The sequence below is a fragment of the Parasteatoda tepidariorum genome, chromosome 1 (genome assembly GCF_982258835.1).
Source record: "Parasteatoda tepidariorum strain Cologne lab strain chromosome 1, Ptep-v5.0, whole genome shotgun sequence".
NCBI lineage: Eukaryota > Metazoa > Arthropoda > Arachnida > Araneae > Theridiidae > Parasteatoda > Parasteatoda tepidariorum.
The window spans coordinates 67,147,724-67,170,384 of NC_141755.1; the positions used below are offsets into that span (position 1 = coordinate 67,147,724).

At 28.7% G+C, this 22,661-nt stretch overlaps 1 protein-coding gene and 1 long non-coding RNA gene across 3 annotated transcripts; one reads left to right on the plus strand and one right to left on the minus strand.

Annotated features, from left to right (window-relative positions):
- The first annotated feature begins 1,522 nt into the window (after positions 1–1,522).
- LOC139425359 (uncharacterized) lies at positions 1,523–3,484 on the plus strand. Its single transcript, XR_011636580.1, has 2 exons — positions 1,523–1,650; positions 3,282–3,484. It is a non-coding gene; the product is annotated as an uncharacterized LOC139425359 (long non-coding RNA).
- LOC107443194 (dehydrogenase/reductase SDR family member 7) lies at positions 2,319–21,602 on the minus strand. 2 transcript variants are annotated; one of them, XM_016056984.3, is made up of 9 exons: positions 21,453–21,602; positions 13,294–13,446; positions 11,798–11,947; positions 10,721–10,833; positions 10,390–10,582; positions 10,247–10,293; positions 6,326–6,445; positions 6,058–6,227; positions 2,319–4,394 (listed from the first exon to the last, which is right to left on the minus strand). In XM_016056984.3, exons 2-9 carry the CDS (start codon positions 13,421–13,423, stop codon positions 4,280–4,282), a joined length of 1,038 nt encoding a protein of 345 aa, XP_015912470.1. In that variant the 5' UTR covers positions 13,424–13,446; positions 21,453–21,602; the 3' UTR covers positions 2,319–4,279. The 2 variants fall into 2 exon arrangements, with proteins under 2 accessions (XP_015912470.1, XP_015912471.1); XM_016056985.5 differs by lacking the exon at positions 21,453–21,602 and adding an exon at positions 13,639–13,749 and having other exon boundaries at positions 4,018–4,394.
- Positions 21,603–22,661: the final 1,059 nt, after the last annotated feature.

Below are 22,661 nucleotides of genomic sequence, written 5' to 3' on the forward strand. Positions count from 1 at the left end.
CTTTAAAGCTGTGTAATCTGTAGTGTTTTAATTCTTTAAAAAAATTTTAAATGTCGGTGCATATTTGCATGCCTGCCAATTTTTACAGCTGTACATTGTATAAAGTGACTTTAATTACATACTCATAAAAATTCTATTTTAGATAAATCTATTAGAGAATATGACTAAATAAGTTTTTCTCTCGCGTCATTTGAATCAAGAACCTCTAGGGAAAAAAAATTTTTTTATCCTCACAATTGCTCTAACAAAATTATTGGAAACATTTTTCATCTATTCTCTATGTATGTTATAAAGAGAGTAAATTCTTTGTCTTGATAAAAAGCAATATTCTTTTTTTTTCTTAAACTTATATGGCAATTAAAATATACAGGTCGTCTACCTTTAAATATAAGCTAATTAATTTTTATACAAATCATCAAGATTAAATTCAAATAAGTAACTCAAATAATATTAGTTATTAATGTTATAATTTTTCTTACTTTCCAACATAGCATATCTAATTCATTCTGAAAGCTTCTAACGAACATGTAGTTGCTAAGAATTTGAAACGCATTCATGAAATTTGCTTTATATGCTGCAAAAACTTTAAAACCACCTGTTAAGATTGGCAGGTACATAAATGGTTCCACTAACTGCAATGTAATTTAATATAGTTGAATGCCAAAATATTTACCTGATTCCAAAATTTGGATAATTGGTTTTTGTTGAACCATGTTCAAAATAAAGTTATTGTTTTAATATACTTTTTGCTTTGTATTCCTTTTAATCAAAAGCACTCACAAAATGTAGTTTTTGAAAGGAAAGGATTAGAGATTCAACTTAAGTTAAATACATTAAACGCTATGTTTAATAGAGTGATAATATGTGTCATAATAAATATATAATTTAATTAATAATAAGGAAAAAATAATTAAATTTTTATGTGAAATAAAATGATTCATTTTAAAGAAATAATCAGTAATTATTGTAGAATTCAGCACTTAGCTTGTACATTATTATAGTTAATAAATATAATTTGGTATGTCAATATGAAAAAAAAATAATCAGGTTGGGTAATTTTTCTTGATTTCTACCTCTCTCATATTATGAACCTTTATGGCTGGCCCAGTAGTTAAAAGGCACTGAACTGTAATTTTGAAGGACTGGTTCAATCTTCACAGTTAATGACTTTAAACCTGCCCAGCTTCAGATCGATGGGTACCAGCTTGTCTGAAAAGTAAATGTGTCTTGTGCTCCGCACTGATTACATTGCCACTATCTGGCAATTGGTCACAAAATTGTTGAGCTTTTACCTCCATTTACTTTTGTTTTATGCTTACATTTTGAAATGAATTAATCCATTTTAAAATTACAATTCAAAGTGTGTATTAATTTCTCTTATTAATTTTTGAAAAGGTTAAATTATCTATTAAAGTGTCTTCTCTTCTGTATTAATTTTTTCTTTTCTTGTGCAGGCCAAATGATTTACGATGGAATCAGTTTTGGTATATCTTTGTTTATAGTTAGCTCATAGATATTTTTTGTGACAGCAATATGGCCTCTCTCTGTTGAAAATTCAATGACCTATTTATTCAAGTGAAAATGAAATCCTTAAGTTTTTCATTAAATCATGCACAAATAATCAATGAAAAAATTGTTAAAATAAATTCGGTAAGACTTAAGACATTTCTTTTATTGTGCTAAGTTGTCAATGTTTTCGTTTTCCCACATAGTGCTTGTTTAATTTTTTTACGATTTTCTGTTCTTTAATATTTTATATGTTCGTTAACGTTCATACCAGCAACTTTGAAATAAACTACAAAATTTTGATTTCAAGTGCATACCAATAGCTCCACATAGGAAAAAGTTAAGCTCTGATTGGCCAAAAAAATTACATCATCATATAAGGGGGAAGCTTAGAATTGTTTTGGACCAAACCTTCAAATCATCTCATGTTTTTCTTGATCTCATGATCAAATCATCTCATGAGTAAATGTTTTTCTTTTATGTGTGGAAAACATTTTGGTTTTTTTGTTAACAGGAAAATAATATACGAACTGTTGGACACATAGCATTTTATTGTTTTCTAAAAATAATTTTAAATTTACATTCTAAAGAAGTTTTAACTTTATAAGCAAATAAATTTTTTACTATAATGATCACTTAAATAGCAACTATATGTAACTTATAAATGAGAAAAATAAAATTGAAATTAAATAATTTTGTTAAGATATCAATCCTATAACTTATATAAGTGTGAAATAACTTTGCACCCAACTATACATCACCTGCTCAGCAGTGCACATGCTATGTTATTTAGTAATGATTAAAAGAACATCTTTTAATGTTTTGTTACATTTTTTAATGTCATTTTACAGCACTTACATAAACATGGGGCATAGTAAGAAATGAGTACACAGATTAAAAAGAAACGTATATAAACAAAATATTCTCTATTTAAAAATATTTAATACAACAGAGCTTTAAACTAGCGAGTTATGCTTTAAATGTATAGCTTCATTTTCAAAAATTTGTAAATAAACATCTTTTTATTTATTAAGGATTCTAACTTAGACGTTAAGATATTTTTGTTGCAGTTTAAATTTTATTTCTTGTAAAAAGCTAAGTCTGCAAACAAATATTCTAATACTTTTTTTTTTTTTTTTTTTTTTCAATTTTAGACTATCCATTAAAAAAAGTATTTTAACGTTTCAATTTTACATTCATGAAGTATCTCAGCATGTATTGCATTTAAACTGCTTAATAGCATAAACTTTATAATAATTTTTTGTTCGAACCTTTAATGGCTAATTTTGAAATATGTTTACAAATGATTTCAAGATGAATAACTTGGTCTCACACATTATTTAATTTTTTTATTATAATTTTTGATACCTATGATATTTCGTCCTAATATCATGCTGCTTGTAAGCATGTAATTAATATAGGGATTATTCTAAGAGCAAAATAATGCATTTTTCTTTTTTAAATCTGAAATTTATGCGTCTGCAATACAATTACATAACGTGGAAACAATGTGTACAAAAACAATCAGAGTTTCATCTAAAATTTTAAGATGACATTATTCATATTAAAACATCGATTTTACTTTCAGGTCCTGTCCTACATGGACGCCAGACACAGAACTGTTAGGAGTCCTGTGGTCGTTATATTAAACCAAATTTGCATGTCGTTTAGTTATGAAGTGTTTTTAAATTATTAATAACATAAGTAAATTACGATATATTAGTAAATTTGAGCATATATTTATTTCAATTTTTATTTACTCTTAATTCTAATAGATAATTCTTAAGAAGAAGCACGAAGAAATCATTTGCAACATTTAAGGAGGCCTGGGCCTGTCAGGCCTTATGATAAATCGGACATTGTTCATTAGATGGAGCAAAAAGTCTTTCTAATTGTACATAGTAAGTGTATCATCGTAAGGTTAAACCATGTATCAAAATTGTGTATCTTATTTTAAGGTCGTTGTATTAAATAATTTTTATCTTAATATAATTTGTATTTCGTAGTATAATAATAGGGTCATAAAAATTTACAATATAAGTATGTTTTTCCCTTCACATCTTTTAGCCATCCATAAGACGCACCTTTTTTTTTTCCTAATGTACTTAACTTTTAAAAATATCCTGCCTCTAAAACATTTTCAGTAATGAATGCTATTACTATAGTAAATACTGATAATGGTCATTCTCATCCTAAACTATCACTTTTTTAATAGCATTACTTGTAACCTTAAAAAATGTGAGTTTGTCCACTTTCAAATACAACTTACGAACAAATTAAGGAAATTCGAACACCAAATGAATTTCAAATAATATTGAATCTTGTCTTATGTAAGAAATAGTAAGGAGAAAAAGAAAATATTTTGCAAATCAATGCTTGTCATCTACTCAAACAATCTTTGTTGTCAACTGGAATACATTTCCAAAAATTAAACGTGTTGAAATTTGATCCCTCATTTTATACAATGTTAATCTCCAGAGCATATCAAGATTATTAAACTTAGAAACAAAATTGAAATAAAAAGTTCTCATATGATTTATCACATTTCATATAATTCTTCAGTTACCGAATTACATTTTTTTTCTTGGTTAGTGGTCCCCATACTGGAAGGTCTCTTAGCCACTTTCCCTCGTGCATTTCTACAGATTAAACATGTTGAAATTTGATCCTTCATTTTATACAATGTTAATTTCTAAAGCATGTTAAAAGTTCGAAACAAAATTGAAATGAAAAAGTTCTCATAAGATTTATCACATTGTATGAGATTCTTCAGTTACCGAATTACGTTTTCTTTTTTGGTTAGTGGTCTCCATACTGGAAGGTCTCTTGGCCACTTCCCTTCATATAGCTCTCCCAATCTCTTTTTGGTGTAGAGGACACTCATTATGCTGAAATGAAATTTCTGTGTTTATATTTAAAACCCTGTTATATATAAGAAAAAATCTATTGCGAAGTAATGTTTCTCAGCGATTTGAACTCGCTGTCGTACTAAAGGTTAGTTAAGAGTAAATTATATTTAAATTGAGGAAATAAGTATCAATTTAATATCAAATGGAACGCAATTTTTTTCCCCCTTGAGTATTTTTTTTTTTTTTTTAGTATTTATTATGATCTTTCAAAACGTAGAAAGACTGAAATCGCATTTGAAACAAGGAACTGTATTTCTGATTTTTAAGATTAAGATGTAAAAATATATACTTTTGGACATATTGTCCATTTTTAGATCTGGTTATTACTGTTAACAATTATGAATTTACACCTTATTACTGTTATTGAAAACAAATTAAAGTATGCGTTTAACGGAGAAAGCTTCAAAAGTTACATCAAGTATATATGTATTGCTTCTACTTAATTCCGGAAATCGTAGACATTTGCGTTTCTTTTAATTTTCATTTTAAGCAAAGCTATAAGACTTGCTAAATTAGGATTTTTACTGTTAGATTTAGTTTAATTAGGTATAAAATAATATTTATCTGTTCACTTTAATACATTGAATTATTATAAGTTTCCTTTCTACGTAAAAAAAAAAAATGTTATAGTTTCACAACAAATACTTGTTTAACATCAGTTAATTTTATCCAAACCCAAATATTATCGATATACGCTTATATTTGGCTCTTAAAAAAATTTATTTATCTCATCAGGAGAAAAAATAGCTCTTTGATTCCAAAAATGTTGCTTTTTTTTGTTCTAAAATGTATCAATCTTAGATATAAAGTGTTTTTATTAAATCTTTATAAACATTTTGCCCATTACTTTGATAAAGATAACACACATACGACATTATGTTGACATAGTAGTAGTCTATTCCACCGAACTTAAATGTTAAGATACGGACATAATTTAAATGTCATATTCTTTATTCAGTCCCACTGCAATCCCACAAGTAATTATAGTATTGGACTTCAAAACTTATAGATGTTTTGTTGGCTTGATTGTGATTGAACTGAAATGAAAATATATACTTATTTTAACTAAGTTGTTTTAAGTGTTTATGTTCTCAGTAAATCTCAAAAACCGTAAATGTGGTATGTCAACCGGTGATCCGTTTAAGTGCAGAATCTAGAGTTTTCCGCATTTTAGGGCACATAAGGAACTTTCACATAGTTAAATTTCAAAAGTCCTTAATTATAATAATATTTGAAACTTTTTTATCCTTTGTATTGTATTTTTTTTAATCGATAGAACATTGGTAATATCAACTAATTTGTTGGTTGTATTAACTAACGAAAAACAAATAAATAAATTTCTGTTAATTTCAGAATATTAAAACGTTGCGGTGTTGATCCAACAAAAATCTTACTTCCACTTTAACGAGTGCCAAGTAGGTAATGTGCAGATCAACAAGTGCTTTATTATCAATGTACAAATGATCTAGTTAATTTGCAGATTGCCCTGGAAATTTGAGAAATGAAACAATTTTCAGTTCTTTAACAGATTCATCATATTTCATCCGCATATTACTTAGACTATCAGTGGAAATTGCTGATTACTTTTCTTTAGCAATAATATATTTACACATCAAGGGACCTGTATGAAAATCATACTTACTACTTATAGAAGTTTGGAGTATATTGTGCTCCCCACAACATGAATAAAAACGGTTGGAATGCTATCCAAGATTCATATAGCCGATTAGCGGCTGCTACTAAAGCTAGATGTGCGCATCTTTCTGAAGTCATATTTTCGCATTCATAATGATGGTATTCCTTCTCCAGTACCTGTTAAATATTTAAAATAATGTGTTCAAAACGTACTGGTGAATATCAGTTTCAGTAAATGTTTTTTTATTATTATTATTATTTATTTATTTTTTTACCTTTTCTGTTTGAGTTGTAATAGTTTTTTCAAATATGTTCGAACTGAATATTCCTGGGACCACTGTAGTTACTGTTATGCCATATCTTTGGACTTCCATTCGCAAAGTGTCAAAGAATCCCTAGAATCATTTTGAACTGATAAATGAACACAATGAAAATGTATGAAATTTCAAGTCTTTCCCCTCCCCATGTTTTTGCCACATCATTCAGAGGTAAAACAGTTTAGAAAAAATATATGTATCCTTTTTTTTTTTATTAAGTTTCGATTCTGCGTGCGCAATATTGCCTCAATGTTACAGGAAATATATTAAGTAATACAGTTTGTTTTACAAATTATCTATTTATCGTTATGAATTGTAACTTGGCTTTTTGTTAAGAAAAATTACAACAGTCCCTCTCGTGTAGTTTATTTTCTACATGTAAATACGCTCTCTCCACTACACCAAAACGTCCGAATGATCTTACTTTGTTCTATTTTTTAGCTCATTCGTTTTTGTGTCAGTCTCCGTTCCGTTTGATTTCGTTTCTTTGACTAAGTAATTCAGTGTTAAGTATCGAAATTATTGCCGTTTTTTTTTTTTTTTTTTGTGAGGAGAAATGGCACTGTTACTGTATTTATTTATATTTTGCACAGTTTGTTTATAACGTCCAGATCCAGAGTTAAATTCAGACGCAAAAGTAACATATATATAAATACTCTCTTATTACCATTCTTTTTTCTCTTTGTTAAAAAAAGTTTTTGCTTTAGGAGTCGCTAATGAATATTTAAGTGAACGAACAAAAACGATAACCAAATAGCACTTATGTCGAGGAAAAACAAAAGAGGGTTTAAAATCATTGAAAACTAGCTTATCTGTCCAGTGATATTGGAATACATTTGAATTTTGTTAACTTCTTCAGGTTTTTATGATTCTTCCATAAGTAAAGTTTTTGCAGATGATTTTATTCCTTCCTTTACTTGTATTGATTAAAATAATGATTTTTTTATTCTATTCGTGCCCTCTAGTATGCTTATTTTTTAAATCATTTTATGCGTATTTTTTAATTCATTTTATGCGTATTTTTTAATTCATTTTATGCTTATTTTTAATTCATTAATTACTAAAGTTTATACAAATAAAAATGCAGCATGGGCGCAGTATTAGCTGAAAAACGTCCTATCAAATCTGAAACAATATCAGATCTTTATCAAAATTTTCTATGTATAGTTATGAGGATTTTTCCGATAGCACAGGACTACACACAATTTCGCCCCTGTGGTTTTTGTAATTGCTCTTTACTATGAATGCTAATTTATTCAATTGTGTAAACGGCTTGTGTGTTATCAACTTAACCTTAAAGTAGCAAGGTTGTGAGACATCCTATTTTCACAGCGACTCAAAAATATTACGTTCGTTACCAGGAATTTTAAAATTGATTTTGATTTCATTTTGTTAAGTTAATTTCATGTGGAAAAAGTTGTTTCTTCATAAGCTCTATTTTTAAAGGTTCCTCCAAGATCTTTTAAATTCAACTACTTTTTGTGATTATTAATCACGTATAATAATTTTAGTAATTTAATCACGCTAAAAGAACAAAATGTTAGGAAGGAAAATATCAAATATAGTCGTAATCAGTTTATAGTATCAGGCAACAAAACCTAATTAGAAAAATCTCAAGTTTGTCTTTGCTTCAAATTTGCCAGGATATCATGATATACGATCTTTCATGTAAGTCCTGCTCGTGATACATAAAATTAATTCATACTTGTTAAAAAATGTTTTGTAAATGAGTAAAATAAGAATATTTTATTGTCTCTCTGACGTAGAATTGTCTTAATATAGTATTTTTTTCTAAAAGTGATACTAAATAGAAAATAAAGTAAATTAAAACATTTAAAATTCACCATTTATAAAATTTTAAGCTACCATTTTTTTTTTTTGGTTTAACTACTAAGCTCTTACTTAAGTTCTGCAGAGGCTTTGGGGCTCAGAACCTATACGACTTTAAATGTTGTAGACTGTGACCCTGAGTCTCCTAGGACAGCGGTTCCCAATTTTTTTTTTAAATATATTTATATACGAAATATTTTTATCACTAAGAGTATTAAAATTTGGTTTTTGTCAGACAGTTAAATTCCCAGTTCTGGAGTTGTATTTTAATATGAGCTTTTATGAATAGACTGATACTAAATATAATAAGCTGAATGATGATTTTCAAAAAAAGAACTGTTGAAACGCTGAGAATGGTTATCAATATACACCGAAGAACCATTACATTATTACCACCCTCCATCTATAACAATGGGCTTGCCCAGGTTCTCATGGTTTCTCGCCCGGGAACAATGTTTTCATGGGGCACATTAGGACCCATAATCCTCATAGAACAATCCCTGACGTCTGTAAGCTACTTGAACACAGTTGCAGACCAGGTTCATCCATTCATGGCAACAGTTTTTCCTGCGGGGGATGGTGTTTACCAATGCGCCATGTCATAGGGGTCGAATCGTCTTGGATTGTTTCGAGGAATATTCCAGTGACTTTCAAGTCATGTCTTGGCCCCCAAATTCACCTGACCTTCAATAGAGCATTTGTTGTCCTACTTGGAAAACCAAATTCGTGCTGCCACGCAATGTAAGGGAATTGCAGGACCAGTTGGTGAGCGCTTGGTACCAGATACCTCAGACTACCTATCAGCACCTTGTGGAATCAATGCCACGGCGTGTGCTAGCAGTTTTGAGGGCTAAAGGTGGTCCTACATGTTATAAGCAGGGTGGTCATAATGTAATGGCTCATCGGTGTATATATATATTCTTAAATGTGACTTTTTTTATTTATTTTTTTAAGTAAAATTTTACTGAAAAATACTGAAGGAATTTTTTTATAAAAGCGTATACTTTTCATAATTTATTTAATATATTATTATTATTGAAAAAAAATCGTTAAATTTTGCTATTTCATTGACATTTTACTTACATTATTTCATGTAATCCATCGAAACATTAAATAGATCAGGGGCCGTTCCAAAAGTACGTACATCACGAAAGGGGGGGAGGGGATTTGTTATTTTGTACGATGAGGAGGGGGGGAGTTATTATACAAAGTACGTACATTATAAGCATACAACAAATTTAAATTTGACTTTTTCCTACGCACGTATTATACATATGTTTGTTCTTGTATATTTTTTTTTCACACGGCGACCACTTGTTAGAATGAGTAAATCAGTTCTCAAAAAAAGTTGTCTCGCAAAATAAAAAATTGCAAACACCGAACTTTCCCCGATTGGTGGTATTTCCCCGTTGGGTGTTATTGTTTAAATAATTTAAATGAATAAATTATTTTAAATAAATATTTAATTTTATTAAAAACATAATTATTTTAATTTTCATCAAAAAGGGGGTAGACTAATAAAATGTACGTACTCTAGGGGGGGGGGGTACGACCTCATGTACGGTAACGTACGAAGGGGGAGGAGGGGTTTAAAATTTCTCCATTTTTGTGTACGTACTTTTTGAACGGTCCCTCATGCATTACTGATTGTATTTTAGTATAATTGCAGGTTTCAACAATCATTTACCGGTTAAAGAAATAAGTCTTAATTCACGGAACCCTTCTGACCTCCCACGGAACTCAAAGGTACAACAGAACACCTTTTGGGAACCATTGTCCTAGGCCAATCTTCTCCTCTCCTATTTTTTCCAGTTATTATTTGAGGAGAGAAAAAATATCTTCATTTTATTCAAATTAAAAAAGAATAATAATAATAATTTTTTATAAGCCACGTGTAGTTTCAGAAAGGTTAGAAATTTGGGAGAATTTTCTTAAAAATTTTCGCAGCAAACGCTATTTTGCATTATTGAAGCACTTTCATATCAAGTAGAAATTTATAATTAAAAGCCTCTAATGTCTATCTTTTATGGAGAAAAAAATACAACTTACGTGTAGAGCATGTTTCGTGGCAGAATAAGACCCAGTGGAAGGAATTCCTTTAAAACATTTGCGAAGAATGCAAATTTAAATGACATACATTATAAAAAGATAATATTCAATATTATTATGAAAGAAATATAATGTGTGCTCACCGAACTTGCCAGCGATGCTAGAAACAACTACTATGTGACCATAACCTTGTTGCAAAAACTGTTTAATCACTGTTTTAGTCAGAGATAATGTGCCAAAAAAATTTACTTCAAATATTGCTTTGTCTACTGAAATATCTGTTTCAGTAATGGCTCCTACTGAATAACGTGCAGCATTATTGATTAGAACATCAATCTAAAAGACAAAATAAAAATAACATTCATGTTAAGTTCGATTGTTATTACAAAAATAAATATGAGCTACATTAACTGTTGAACCAAACATACATTGCAATTTACTTATACCAGTGTGATATATAACACAAAAACATACCCTTTCAAAATGATCCACCGCTCTTTGAACATTTTGCTTATGGCATTCGAAGTTTGATAAATCGAAAGGGAGGACTAGAATATCATGATCAAACAATTTTCCTTCTGATCTTCCTAGGAAAAAAAAAAGATTATTTAGTCGTATACTTTAAGTCAAGGGTATCCAAACTGCTACCCAAAACCAGCCCACCATTATTAGAAATTCGGTCCGTGTCAATGCAGTCTATCTTATCCGACATAGTTTGTTTTGATTACATCATAAAGCTTAAAACGTAAATAAATCTTATAATGTAATAATTAAAGGATGCAGAATAACTAATACACGTAATATAATTGAACATTTTAATTATAATTAATGCTGTGAAAGTTTTCATTAAACCCTAACAATAAGTGACGTATTCCTCTTTGAGTATTGGGCTATCTGCATTATTAACACACAGAGTGCACAACAAAGATGGGGATAGCAAATACAACCACAAGACTTTGAGGCATCTCAAAATGAACTAAGAGATGGCCCACTATTTTAATAAGGTATTTATATAATTCAACTTTCTGGCTAATTCCGAAACGAAAATTTGCGCTGTATGTAGTATGATGAATCTGCAATTAGGCAAATAAGTCAAAAATACTCAAAGCAACTTACCAGGGGAGAAGAACAAGTAGCTTTGGATAATGATTAAAATAATACCTAAAACATGAGAAATTAGCAGTTTTTCATGTTCTGTGCTTAAAACACTGAACTGTCATTGTTATTGACTGGGGTTCGATCTCCTGCGATGGCTTGAAATTCACCCAGCTTCAGATCGATGGGTGCCATTTTGCCTAAAAGGTGAAGTTGGCCTGTGCGAAACTTTGACCATGCCATTGATCATAAAATTGTTAAGCGCTAACTTTTATGAACACCTGACTCCTCAAAGGACTTTTCGAACATGCTTTACTATATATATTTAAAGGTAACAAACAACTTGTGTATTGCAAAAGAAAGATAAAATATAGTTAAAATGAGTATTGCAATTTCGATTTAAATTTTTTTTTTTTAATAGCAACTGTTTATAGAATAGTGCTAAGGAAAACATACTTAAACATTCCTCTTTCACCTTTTGAAGTAAGTCAGTACTTCTTGCAGTCAAAATCAGTTTTGTTCCCACGGCAGCAAGTTCATATGCCATTGCTTCACCTAAGCCAGTAGATGCTCCAGTCACCCATACTACTCGTCCCGAAAATGAGGCTAAAATTGAATTAGAAATGTTATCAAAAATAGAATAGCATTAAACATATTACAACGTATTTATAATACTGTTTTTCTTTTATACTGGAAATGATACGCATTTTTGTCGAAAAGTTCGTAAATACTGCGTACAATTTAAAATATTTCATTAAAATCACATTTCTGCATACATACATTTCTCCAATACTAGAAAACATAGGTATTGAAATTCATAGTTTTTATTATTTACGGAGATTCTTAAAAAATTATCAGAATGATTTTAAACTCGTGTATGAAAAAACTATATACTTGGAGCACAACACAATTTTCACTAGAAAATATCGAGTTTCACAGTTAAGTTTTTGAATTTTCTAATTTTAAAAGTAAACTTAATGACCATAATATTTCCATATTTTACTACAAATGGGCAGAAATTTATTATTATTATTTAACTGCACAAAACGAATAACCGTTACTATAAGTTAGTTAAGATTCTATCTGTTGATCACTCTTACTTTATAAGCTGTAAACTTGTCTTTGAAACTTAGGACTTAATTATATCTCCTTCGGAAAAAGGATTACAATAAATTCGTTATTGTAGAAATAGCACCATTTAAACATTACTGACCCAACTAAAGAACCGCGTAATAGCGTGACATCTATTAACTTCAAATTAACTAAGCTAGATTTTAAAAAAATCAATGAACGGAAAATCCATTAACTTATAACTTCATACATTATTGTAAACACTGCGTCTTGCAAATAATAATGAGTAATTAAGTACAAATCGAATAATTGTGTACAAATATAAATATTTATGTACACAAAGTGCTTTCCAGCATAGATATAAATTGCACTTTTTATATATTTTCAGAATCAAAAGCGAAAATCTATGTTTATAATAGGCATCACGCGTTAACATTTTTAGCTGAAAAATAATGTTTTCAAAATGTAATAATTTATAACAGAAGTCAATGGCAGTTTAAGGAGCTTTTACAACAGATTGTATTATGAATTTAAAATTAAAATCAACCAAACTAATTTATTTATGGGGAAAACTGAAATTCGAAGTGCCTTTCGATTCCATCCTTCAAAGAAGCTGTTCTAATCAATTTTATTTCCATCTTTATGATAATTAATGTTAATTTGTACATTTAGTTTAACTATTTTTATGAATGGGAAAAATAACAGTTTATTAAATTTTTAAATAAATTATATAGTTTGGATTGTTATGTAAGTTTTTTTTTCTTTAACGTTATGCTCTAACTTAAATTACTTGATATTTTGAAGATAGTACGTTTAAACAAATTTTCAACGAAATTCAAACTGTCTTTGATTATTAGATAAAATATTACAATATTACTTACAAATTGGCTTTCCATATTTTTCAACTAAAGTCAGAGTTAAATCACAATCAGTCGCTAGTAAGGCCCAAGTTAGGTATAGGATAATGGCCACAACTACAAGTGACAGGGCAAGTTCTAGCAAAGTGATCATTATCTCCAGCTAATATATTCAGCCTAAAAAATATAAAAATTCTTTAAGCTAAAATAATCTTTGGAAATAATAATCCAAAGAAAACCTAAAAACTCATCATCCATTTTTAGATCCAGATGCTCGAAGAAAAAAAAGGTATAAAGAAATTTGCTATTTGTCTTAAAATTATACCATTAACAGTTCGAAATAAGCACAGAAAGTGAGAGTATTTTTACCGTGCTTGCCCTACATGAAGCTGAACTACTTTCTTGCTAAATAAATATCATCATAAAAAAAAAAGTGTTTGGTATTCCAGTCGTCCAGGTTGTAGCAACCTTCAACTTTTTAAAAAGTTCATAAGTATTGCTTCGCTTTGTTGTTCATCGAATTTCAATTAGCTGATGACCTCTATCTTTTTTTTTTACTGTTTTATTTAAAGCGATACAGTAAGATAAACGTTCAGCCAATTTAAGTAACTGTTTTATTTATTTTTATTTAGCGGCATTAGATTTAATGATAAACTAAGGGCTTGGAATTAAATAAGTATTTTGTAAATATATTGAAACAGATCATAGAAAATTAATCTAGCTCAGCGGTTCGCAATTTTTTTCGGCTGCGGATCCCTAAATAATCAACCTTCTTTCGAAGGAATCTTCATAAACTTTATAAATAAAGTTTATTAAAGTAATGGTGAACGTTATAGTTAATAAAAAACTATTTTTAAAATATTTAATTAGAGAAAAATTTTTTTTATCGTTTTATCGATAACAATCTTCAATTAAGTTTTATGACGAACAATTAAATTTGCATTCGAATGTCGAACAATTAAATTTGTACTATATCTATTAGTCTAATTATGAGTCTATTCTAGTTCGTTTTTGGTGTATATACATAAACAAAAAATGATTAAAATAAGTCGAATTATGGTTCGAGATGAAAACTTAAAACTGTTATAAACGTTGAAAAAGGTTATTAAGAAAGCATATTTCTTTATTAAATCATTTAATTATTTTATTCAGATTTGAAAAGTGAGATAGGAAATTCTAAAGCAATATTTTATAAATGCTCGCTCTTTTCATAATTTATTTAATGTATTATTAGTAGAAATATTATATTTTCTTTTTAAAAAAATGCTATTTCTATTTCTTTGGAATTTCGCTTGAAATAATTTCATAAATGCGACCGAAGGACTAAATAAATTATGAATTATAGGTTGCATCTAAATATTATCAGAAGTTTCAAAAATCATCACTATAGCTATAAGAAGTATTAACTCCCAGAACCCCTTTAATTCTTCCATGGAACCCTAGACCTCCACGAAACATCATTTGGGTATCGCTGATCTAGCTTATACTTAAAAGCAATCTACAGAGTGTTTATAAATTCCCGGACCCATTTTGATATTTAATAACTCATAAAATAATGAAGATATAATCAAACTTATTGATGGAATAACTTATAAGGTTTGAATATCTTTACAAAAGTAAAGATATTCAAACCTTTTCAGGTTTGAATATCTTTACTTTTGTATATCGTCTGTCTAAATATCTGTATTTTTCTAAATATCGTCTGCTTATTAATTGCATTTTTCTCTCTTTTGTTTTTGGCAACTATTACTTACGTCGACTTTTTTCTTTGGGGATTTATAAAGGACAATGTTTACAGGAGGATCGTGTCGAACATTGATGACCTGAAAGCATTAATTTTAATCTATCGTTATTATTTTATGAGTTATTAAACATCAAAATGGGTCCGGGCTCCGGGACTTTATAAACACCCTGTATAATGGAAACTAATTTTGCTTGTATGTATTTTATTCTGCTACAAGTTTTTATTCTTAACCTATTTGTGCGATAGGTGGAAAATAAAAACTAACAAATAAAACAAAATTAAAAATAAAAAAAATAGATGTAAGAAAAATTATTCGGGAGTTTTACAGAAAAAATTATGAAAGGGGTGCGTGTATCTCCCCCCCCCCCCCCCCCCCCAATAATTTTCTTAGAGTTTCAGAATTTTTTCGATATTTCATAGTTTTTTTTTAAACACAAAAATTTTTTTGATTAATTACATTTTGTTAGCTGATTTATGTGTAATTTTACAAAATGATTTTATTATTATCACTATTCAGTGATATCTCAAAAATTACTCTTTTGTCTTAAAACTATAATAAATTCATAGATACTCTGTCAAAGTTTTTTAGTATGAGTTTAATTTATTTTTGTTTTATAGTTTTATACAATCAGTTCACAATTAATGGGCCTAATATTTTTAATCAGTCGTCGGAATAAATTTCATTTGAAAAAAAAAAGTTTTTTTTAAATAAATTAGTATAAAATAATTTTCACATAATTGAATAGAATGTGTTATAAAGTATCTTATTAGACTATTAAAGAACTTCGGAGAATTTGTCACCAGATTACCTACTGAAACTTAAAAATTGGTTGTTAAATACGATCATACATTTTGAAATTTTTATTCTTTTAGTTTTCAATTCAAAAACTACAATTATACATTCTGATGAAGGAGATTATCATAAGCATCTTAGCTAAAAGTTAAAAACGAAATAGATAAAATATCATTTATTTTATTTACGCATTGTTTTATATATGTATTATTTTGTTCTACCTTTTTTTCACTCAAAACAAAGTAATCAACACTAATAATGAAAATTAAGCATTTATTATAAGTATGTTTTGTGATAATCGCGATTGTATTATATTTATACCTCTTTATAATTTAAAAACTGAGTAGGAAAATCTAACTAAATATTTTTCCACCAATATGAAGAAGTTCCTAAAATTTGAAATAAATATATGAATATATTTTAAATTAATATAATTTTAAAAATTAGAGGAAAATTGCACTTTTTTTTGTATCCATTTATTGAAATTAGAAAAGACGCTTCAAACTTTACCAAAAGCATATTTCTTAATTCAGTCTCTCATCTGATTGTGCGCCAAACCAAATCTTCGGATAATACCAGGTCAACCTTCGTACACTGATTAGGTAACGATGTTATATTGCCGTAACGAAAAAATATAAATTTTTTTTTTTATTCTACTTGTAAATTTGTGTTCAGTTTATTTGAGAATTCAGTTTATTTTTGGGGATTAAATAATGAGATAATATTAAATGTGGAGATGTATAATATTGGATATGGGGATTTAATAATTATTAAAAGCGTATTTAACCATAGCCACCGAGAAATACTCTTGGTGGCTATGATTTAACTCCCCCCCAGAACCGCAGCGATCTGTAAAACTGTAGATTAGAGTTCAGCAAAACGAATCATCAAAGTGATTCGAATCGATAGAATTAATTCCCTTTAGTGATTCGAATCAGTTGCTAGATGGTGATTCGAATCAGTATGCAGTATCACACTTAGTGTACTGTAGATTAGACATTATAACCAGTTAGTTCTTCTAATCTAAGCTTAGCATCTAAAAACTATTTTTTTCTTCCTTTACCATGATCTCGAAGACTCTAATTAGTCTTCACTGATCTACAATAACATTAATTATAATTATTATTGTCCTTATTATAATAGCCCATTTGAAAATCAACTTATATAGAATTATACTATCGTTGCAAAATATTATCTTTAAAAAAAAAAATCCTATCCATCTGAAATAATGAATTGGAGTGTTAAGCTCTTTATTCTTTATTGACTTTACAGGTGTCCCTGAGACAATTAAAAGAAGGTCGAAGGGCTTAACCTTGAAGGGCACCAATGGGAGAAGAGGCAAATCAAAACAATGGTCACTCTCGTCAAAAAACCTTATACCCGACGGACAGAGTTCATTAAGAGCAACACAATAAAGAATCCACCTTTCGTCCACAATTTTCAGGGTCATACTAAAAAGCTAGTTTTTATTTTATTTATTTATTTATTTTCACTTTCACTAAGTGAGAGGAAACGCGAGACCGGCGAAATCTGTACATAATTCTACTAAAATGAAGTGTATTCTATGGTGTTTTGTTCATTTGGAGCAAAATAAAATTCAGATAAGTGTACATCAGTTAATTCAAACCGTTGCCATCCTGTCTTTTAGTTTAATATTTTATTTTTCGATCTTTATGACAATATTCATTAGAATAGAGTAAATAAAGGTTTTCGATAATTAAAAAAAAACACTACCTTTCAAGAGTTATATAAGGACCATCTTCTTTCTGCTCAAAAGCTGTAGAATTTTTAATTTTTTAAAAATATAAAAAAAATTTGTACATTCAGAAATTTCTCAAAATTTGTCTGATGAAAAAAAAATTACCGCTTAAAGGCTAAATATTAAGTAAAATATTGTTTGTGAATTGTTTTAGGATTTTTCGGCAATATTTTCACTTCTTACAACAGCGATGAAATTTTACTAAAAATACAAAAATTTAAAAAATACCTAATATTTAAAAATTGGCAGATGAATATACTATCACACAAACGTTGTGTAATATTAGTCATGAATTGCTTCGAAATTTTTGTGCTTTATTTTCTTCTTTCTTGAGTACTGAACCATAAAGTGTTTTTGTTTTTTTCCAAGTTGTTTAGAATTTGTTTTATTTTTCAAATTAATAATACGACTTATAAAAATGAAACCAAAAGAGGAGAGAAGAGACCGTAAGTTCACAGAAACAGCATGGTTGATTTACATTTGATACGAAACCTTATTAGAGCATATGTTTTCCTTATAAAAGAAGCTAACTCCATTAAGTTGGTCGATGTTTCTGAGCTATTTATGTAAACTCAAAGGACTCTCTCTCTCTGATTGTGTAATCGAAGTAGAAGATCATAAAAAGAATTAAGGAAATTCAGCTTTCAAATCTAACTCCAAACGTTCCATCATTATCTAATCGAGTCGAACGACACATTTCTTTCTTCATTAATGTGTAAAATATTGTACACTTAGAACAATGAACATAACAAAATATAATATTTGTAAAATTATCAATGTTAAAAAACTGAGAAACGTAATTTTATCTACTCCGTTAAAACGTTTGAGTTGTCAAATTTTCTGTAACTATTGTTAAATATTGACGCTTTCTTAAGCATCTAAAAAGCATTTCTTGTTCTATGATGTAGTTTATTTTAGAAAATGTTAAAAACGGAAACTTTATGAAAAATTTAATTTAATTATTGGCTGTTAGAATTTTGTACCACATAACAATGGTAATCTGAAACTTAATTTGCATTTACGGCTACAATACGGTAGTTTTTTATTGTTTATTCTTTTAATGAACCCTTTCGAGGGGTAATTTATTTATTTAATGAGATGGACTACTGTGTTTATTTGAGTCGTTTTCTAACAAATATAATTATTCGTTTATGAATGAATTATTTGCAAATACAAATGCTTAAAAGAAAAAATCTTTGAAATAATTTTAAACAATTAGTATCAAAATAAAATAAGATCGAAAATGATTACTTGCTGATTAAAACAGATACAACATTATCGGTATATTAAAATAAAAAGGCATTTATAAAAGACAACCATCAATCTTTGTGTTTTCTTCTATTGTTCATTAATTTTTATTTTAAAAAGATGTTAATAAGTGAGCTAACGGTTTCAAGTTTTTTATTATCGAATAAAAGAAAAAGAAAAACTAGTGCTTCTCTTCTAAATTAATAATATCTAAACAATCAATGACTGAATAACATTAAAACAATGAACTGAGGAGATGATAGACAGAAATGCAACCATTTATATATTCTGTTATTACCAACTCTTCAAAGAATCATTACAACAGCGATGCGCACAAATCCATTTATTCTGTCATATCACTCATGCGATAAGTGCTTAAAATAGCAGCACTCGAAACGTGAGATACCTTGCTGATTGCTGTCTGACTAAAAAGATGTTTGATGGCTAATTCTTAGCTCAGTGAACCGTTAATTTTTTCCCATCTAATCCCAGGATTTTCAGCTTCTTTAACTTTATTTTCGCTCTACATTCACTGAAACCTTCCTAGAAGAGTGAATATTAGAAATCTACAAGAACGTTTTGACTGTTCTTGTAGATTAGATGTAGGAAACGTGTTTAAAAATATTAATAAACCACCATGAAATTCATAAGAAAAATCGATCGTGCAGTTAAGAAGATATTGCTTTAAAAGTAAAATTTGTAACTTGTATTCATGTAGAAGAACAGAGGTTTTGTATGGAAGCGAGTTTGAAATTAGTTTTTGAAAACTAATGATGTTTTCTTAAAATATTCACATTTTTAAACAAATTTATTATCACATAAACAAACAAATATATGATAATTCTTTCACATTATTGATTCCTAATTTGATTAAATTCGATTCTCTTTTCACATTTTCCATAATTCCATTTCTCCAAAAATTCATATTAAGAATGAAAACAACTCCCCAATAACCATAATTTTTCTTTTCCCAAAATCCGAACTTTTCGAGTCTTTTCCATTTTCGATGTTTTGCTTACATTCTCAAATTTTTACTCAATTTAAACACTTCCAGCAACACTCATGTAACTTTTTTCATCTTCCCCATTAATTTATCCCCAACCCCTGAGAAGAGGTTTTAACCGTCAATCCCCATCCTTCCGAATAAACCTAATTTTCTAAAAATCTTTCCTAAAGCAGCAATTTTTGGTAACTCTTTTTTAATTTTCATGCAAATAAAGTTGTGAGTTGTACCCCTGATTTTATATTTGTTATAAATAGCAAAAAAATAGTATCTTCCTCGAGTGCCCCATCTCACAAAACCAAAATTTTTAAAGGCATTTCTTGTTTAATATTTAACTATACCTTTTTAAATTTTTAAGAAATTAAAATTTAGAATATGGCAGTTAACATTTCGATGCGAAGGAAAAGTTTACATGAAACAAAACTAACGCTCTAACAAAGTAAGAAAAAAATGGAATTAAATTTTTTTTAATAATACATTGGTTGTTGAATGTTAAAATGCAGTAAGTTTAGCAAAAACTTACTTTTTTTTAACTAACATCCAACGTATCCTAAGTCGGTTACAATAAACATTAATATGTTTACCTACTGTTCTGAAGTTTTTAAGGACATTTAAGCTTAAATCATTGCACGGATAAATTAATAAAAATAAAAGAAATATGTCTGAAATCATTCTTTAATTCTTACAAACTTTTACAACTTACTTTTTAAATATGGAATAAATGATATATATGATTGATCATTGTAAAAAACTATCGTTACTGCCCCAACCCCCGCCCATGGTATATCTCATTCATTGTATATGAAAAATTTCGGAAAATAAAGTAAAAGAAAACTCCATTAAACCCTTCCTTCTCGCTCCCGTGAAAATGACGGGGTGAGTTTTCACCCGGTATTTCTCGCTCCCGTGATATTGACGGGCTGGAGTGTTCAGTAGTAACGCGCCAATAAGAATAAAACTAATTCATTTCTTTTGGCCGGGAAAAATTTTATTTCTCATTTTACACACCAGATAGCAGTACCAGGACATTTGTTAAGGAAATTGTAGATATTTAGTTTATTTTAAACTAGATTTCAGCACTAATCAAATACGTAATACAAATACAAAAGCCAAAACAATAGAATTTTTATGACCGTTTTCTTGAAAACTAACCGATCGTTAAGGGGTTAATAGAGATAAAACCGTTCCCTGTTTGAATTGTTATAAGTCTCCTCAACAAGTGAAACTCCTTTTCATTTTTTATCTTCTTTTTCAATCTCACAATTTGTTCCTTAGGTTTTTTTTTTTCAGAATGCTCTTTTTTTTTAATGCTTTTTTTTTGATCAGAATGCTCTTACGTAAGCTAAAATTATTGTATATTTTTAAGCCAAAATGTTCGTTTTTTTTTTTTTTTTTTTGGTGTGAATGTGAGAAGCTATTAACGTTTCAGGAGAAATAATCAATGATGGATGCGAATCAATTACGAGGGTTTGCGAGCAGAGTTTCCTAGTCTTAGGTTCAAAACGCCTGTAATGTTAAAATGAAAACTAGTTTCTCATTAATTATATTGTTAGAAATAACGCCATTTTATAATTTTAATAATTAAAATCGAAGTAAAATTTTGGAAAAATAAGGAACTGAATTCCATTTCACTCACCGGACAGCAAATCTTTTGAACTCAGGTTTTCATTAAAGGAAAACAAGAACTAACGATAAATCTTATTTTGGAACGCTAGAATAAACACGTGGGAGGAGTCACGCTTCTTAACTGGAAGTTCCACTTCTAAGCAACAACTTAACACTTATCAGAAGGATGGGAGGAAGCGCAAGAACAGAATTCGAATCTTTCTTGAGATTAGAACTTCTTAATTCATCTCAATAAAAGTAGATAAAGCTATTAGCGTGGCGAACTGCAACACTATCGCTTCGTTAATACAAAAAAAAGAGGACCTTTTGTTGATGCAAGAATAGTACAGAAAATGTGGTGGGAGATCGAAACCAAAAAGACTTTTAGAAAATGTGATTGTTTAAGTATCGAAAATTTACGTATATTCAAGTCGCGTTGTAATCAGTAAACTGTAAACTCTTTATGTTTGTCTTGAAAGAAACAGGATATTTGGTGGTTTAATTGCAAGCTATAAATTTTAAAACTCTGATAAAATGTTGCTAATTTTAAATTCCAAATATTTTAAGATGAACTAGCGATTCGATGTAAAATTACTTATTTAGATTTCATAACGCTTTCATTAACAACTTCAATAGGTTTTAATTGAATTTCTATGATAATTGAAACTGATAACAACAGAAAAACCTTCTTAAACTTTTACTTTTTTTATTGAATGATATGTTTATTTTCTTTTTATAATTTAGTTTAAAAAATAGCTGTGAGAAAAGGTTTATGTTTGATCGTAAGGATGAAACAGACTTTCCTCTGGCCAAACTTTTGAGAAATTTTAAGAAATCTGTTAATTAATATCTAATTCTAATTTTCATCGTTAAAAAAAGACTAGATTTAAAGAAAAGGAAAAAATATTCATTGAAAAAATTTAAGAAAAATTTCTGTGGTGAATGGCATCAATGTCATCATCCACGCGAAATTCTCCACAGATATTTCATTAGAACGTAAAGCATCTCTAAAACTTTTCATTAATTCAACTGGTCAAATATTCAGCATGTAATTTTTTTGTCTTGCTTGAAATGAGGATCAATATTTATTTTTCTCTTTATATGTTTGCAAGAATATTCTGACATTACATTGAATACAACCGAAATATCACGTTTTTTCTAATATATTTGTACTGAAAGCTAAGTGCAGTCCTTTTATAACGACAATTCGCAATATCTGGTCGAACTGTCGTTATAGCGA

Bases quoted from the DNA above. Each gene is read 5' to 3' on its own strand.
- LOC107443194 (XM_016056984.3), bottom strand. From the start codon at position 13,423: ATGATCACTTTGCTAGAACTTGCCCTGTCACTTGTAGTTGTGGCCATT. The intron at 10,583-10,720 runs GTATGTTTTTGT...TTTGTCTTTTAG, and splicing joins CGGTGGATCATTTTGAAAGG to ATTGATGTTCTAATCAATAA. The intron at 6,228-6,325 runs GTAAAAAAATAA...AATATTTAACAG, and splicing joins TTACAACTCAAACAGAAAAG to GTACTGGAGAAGGAATACCA.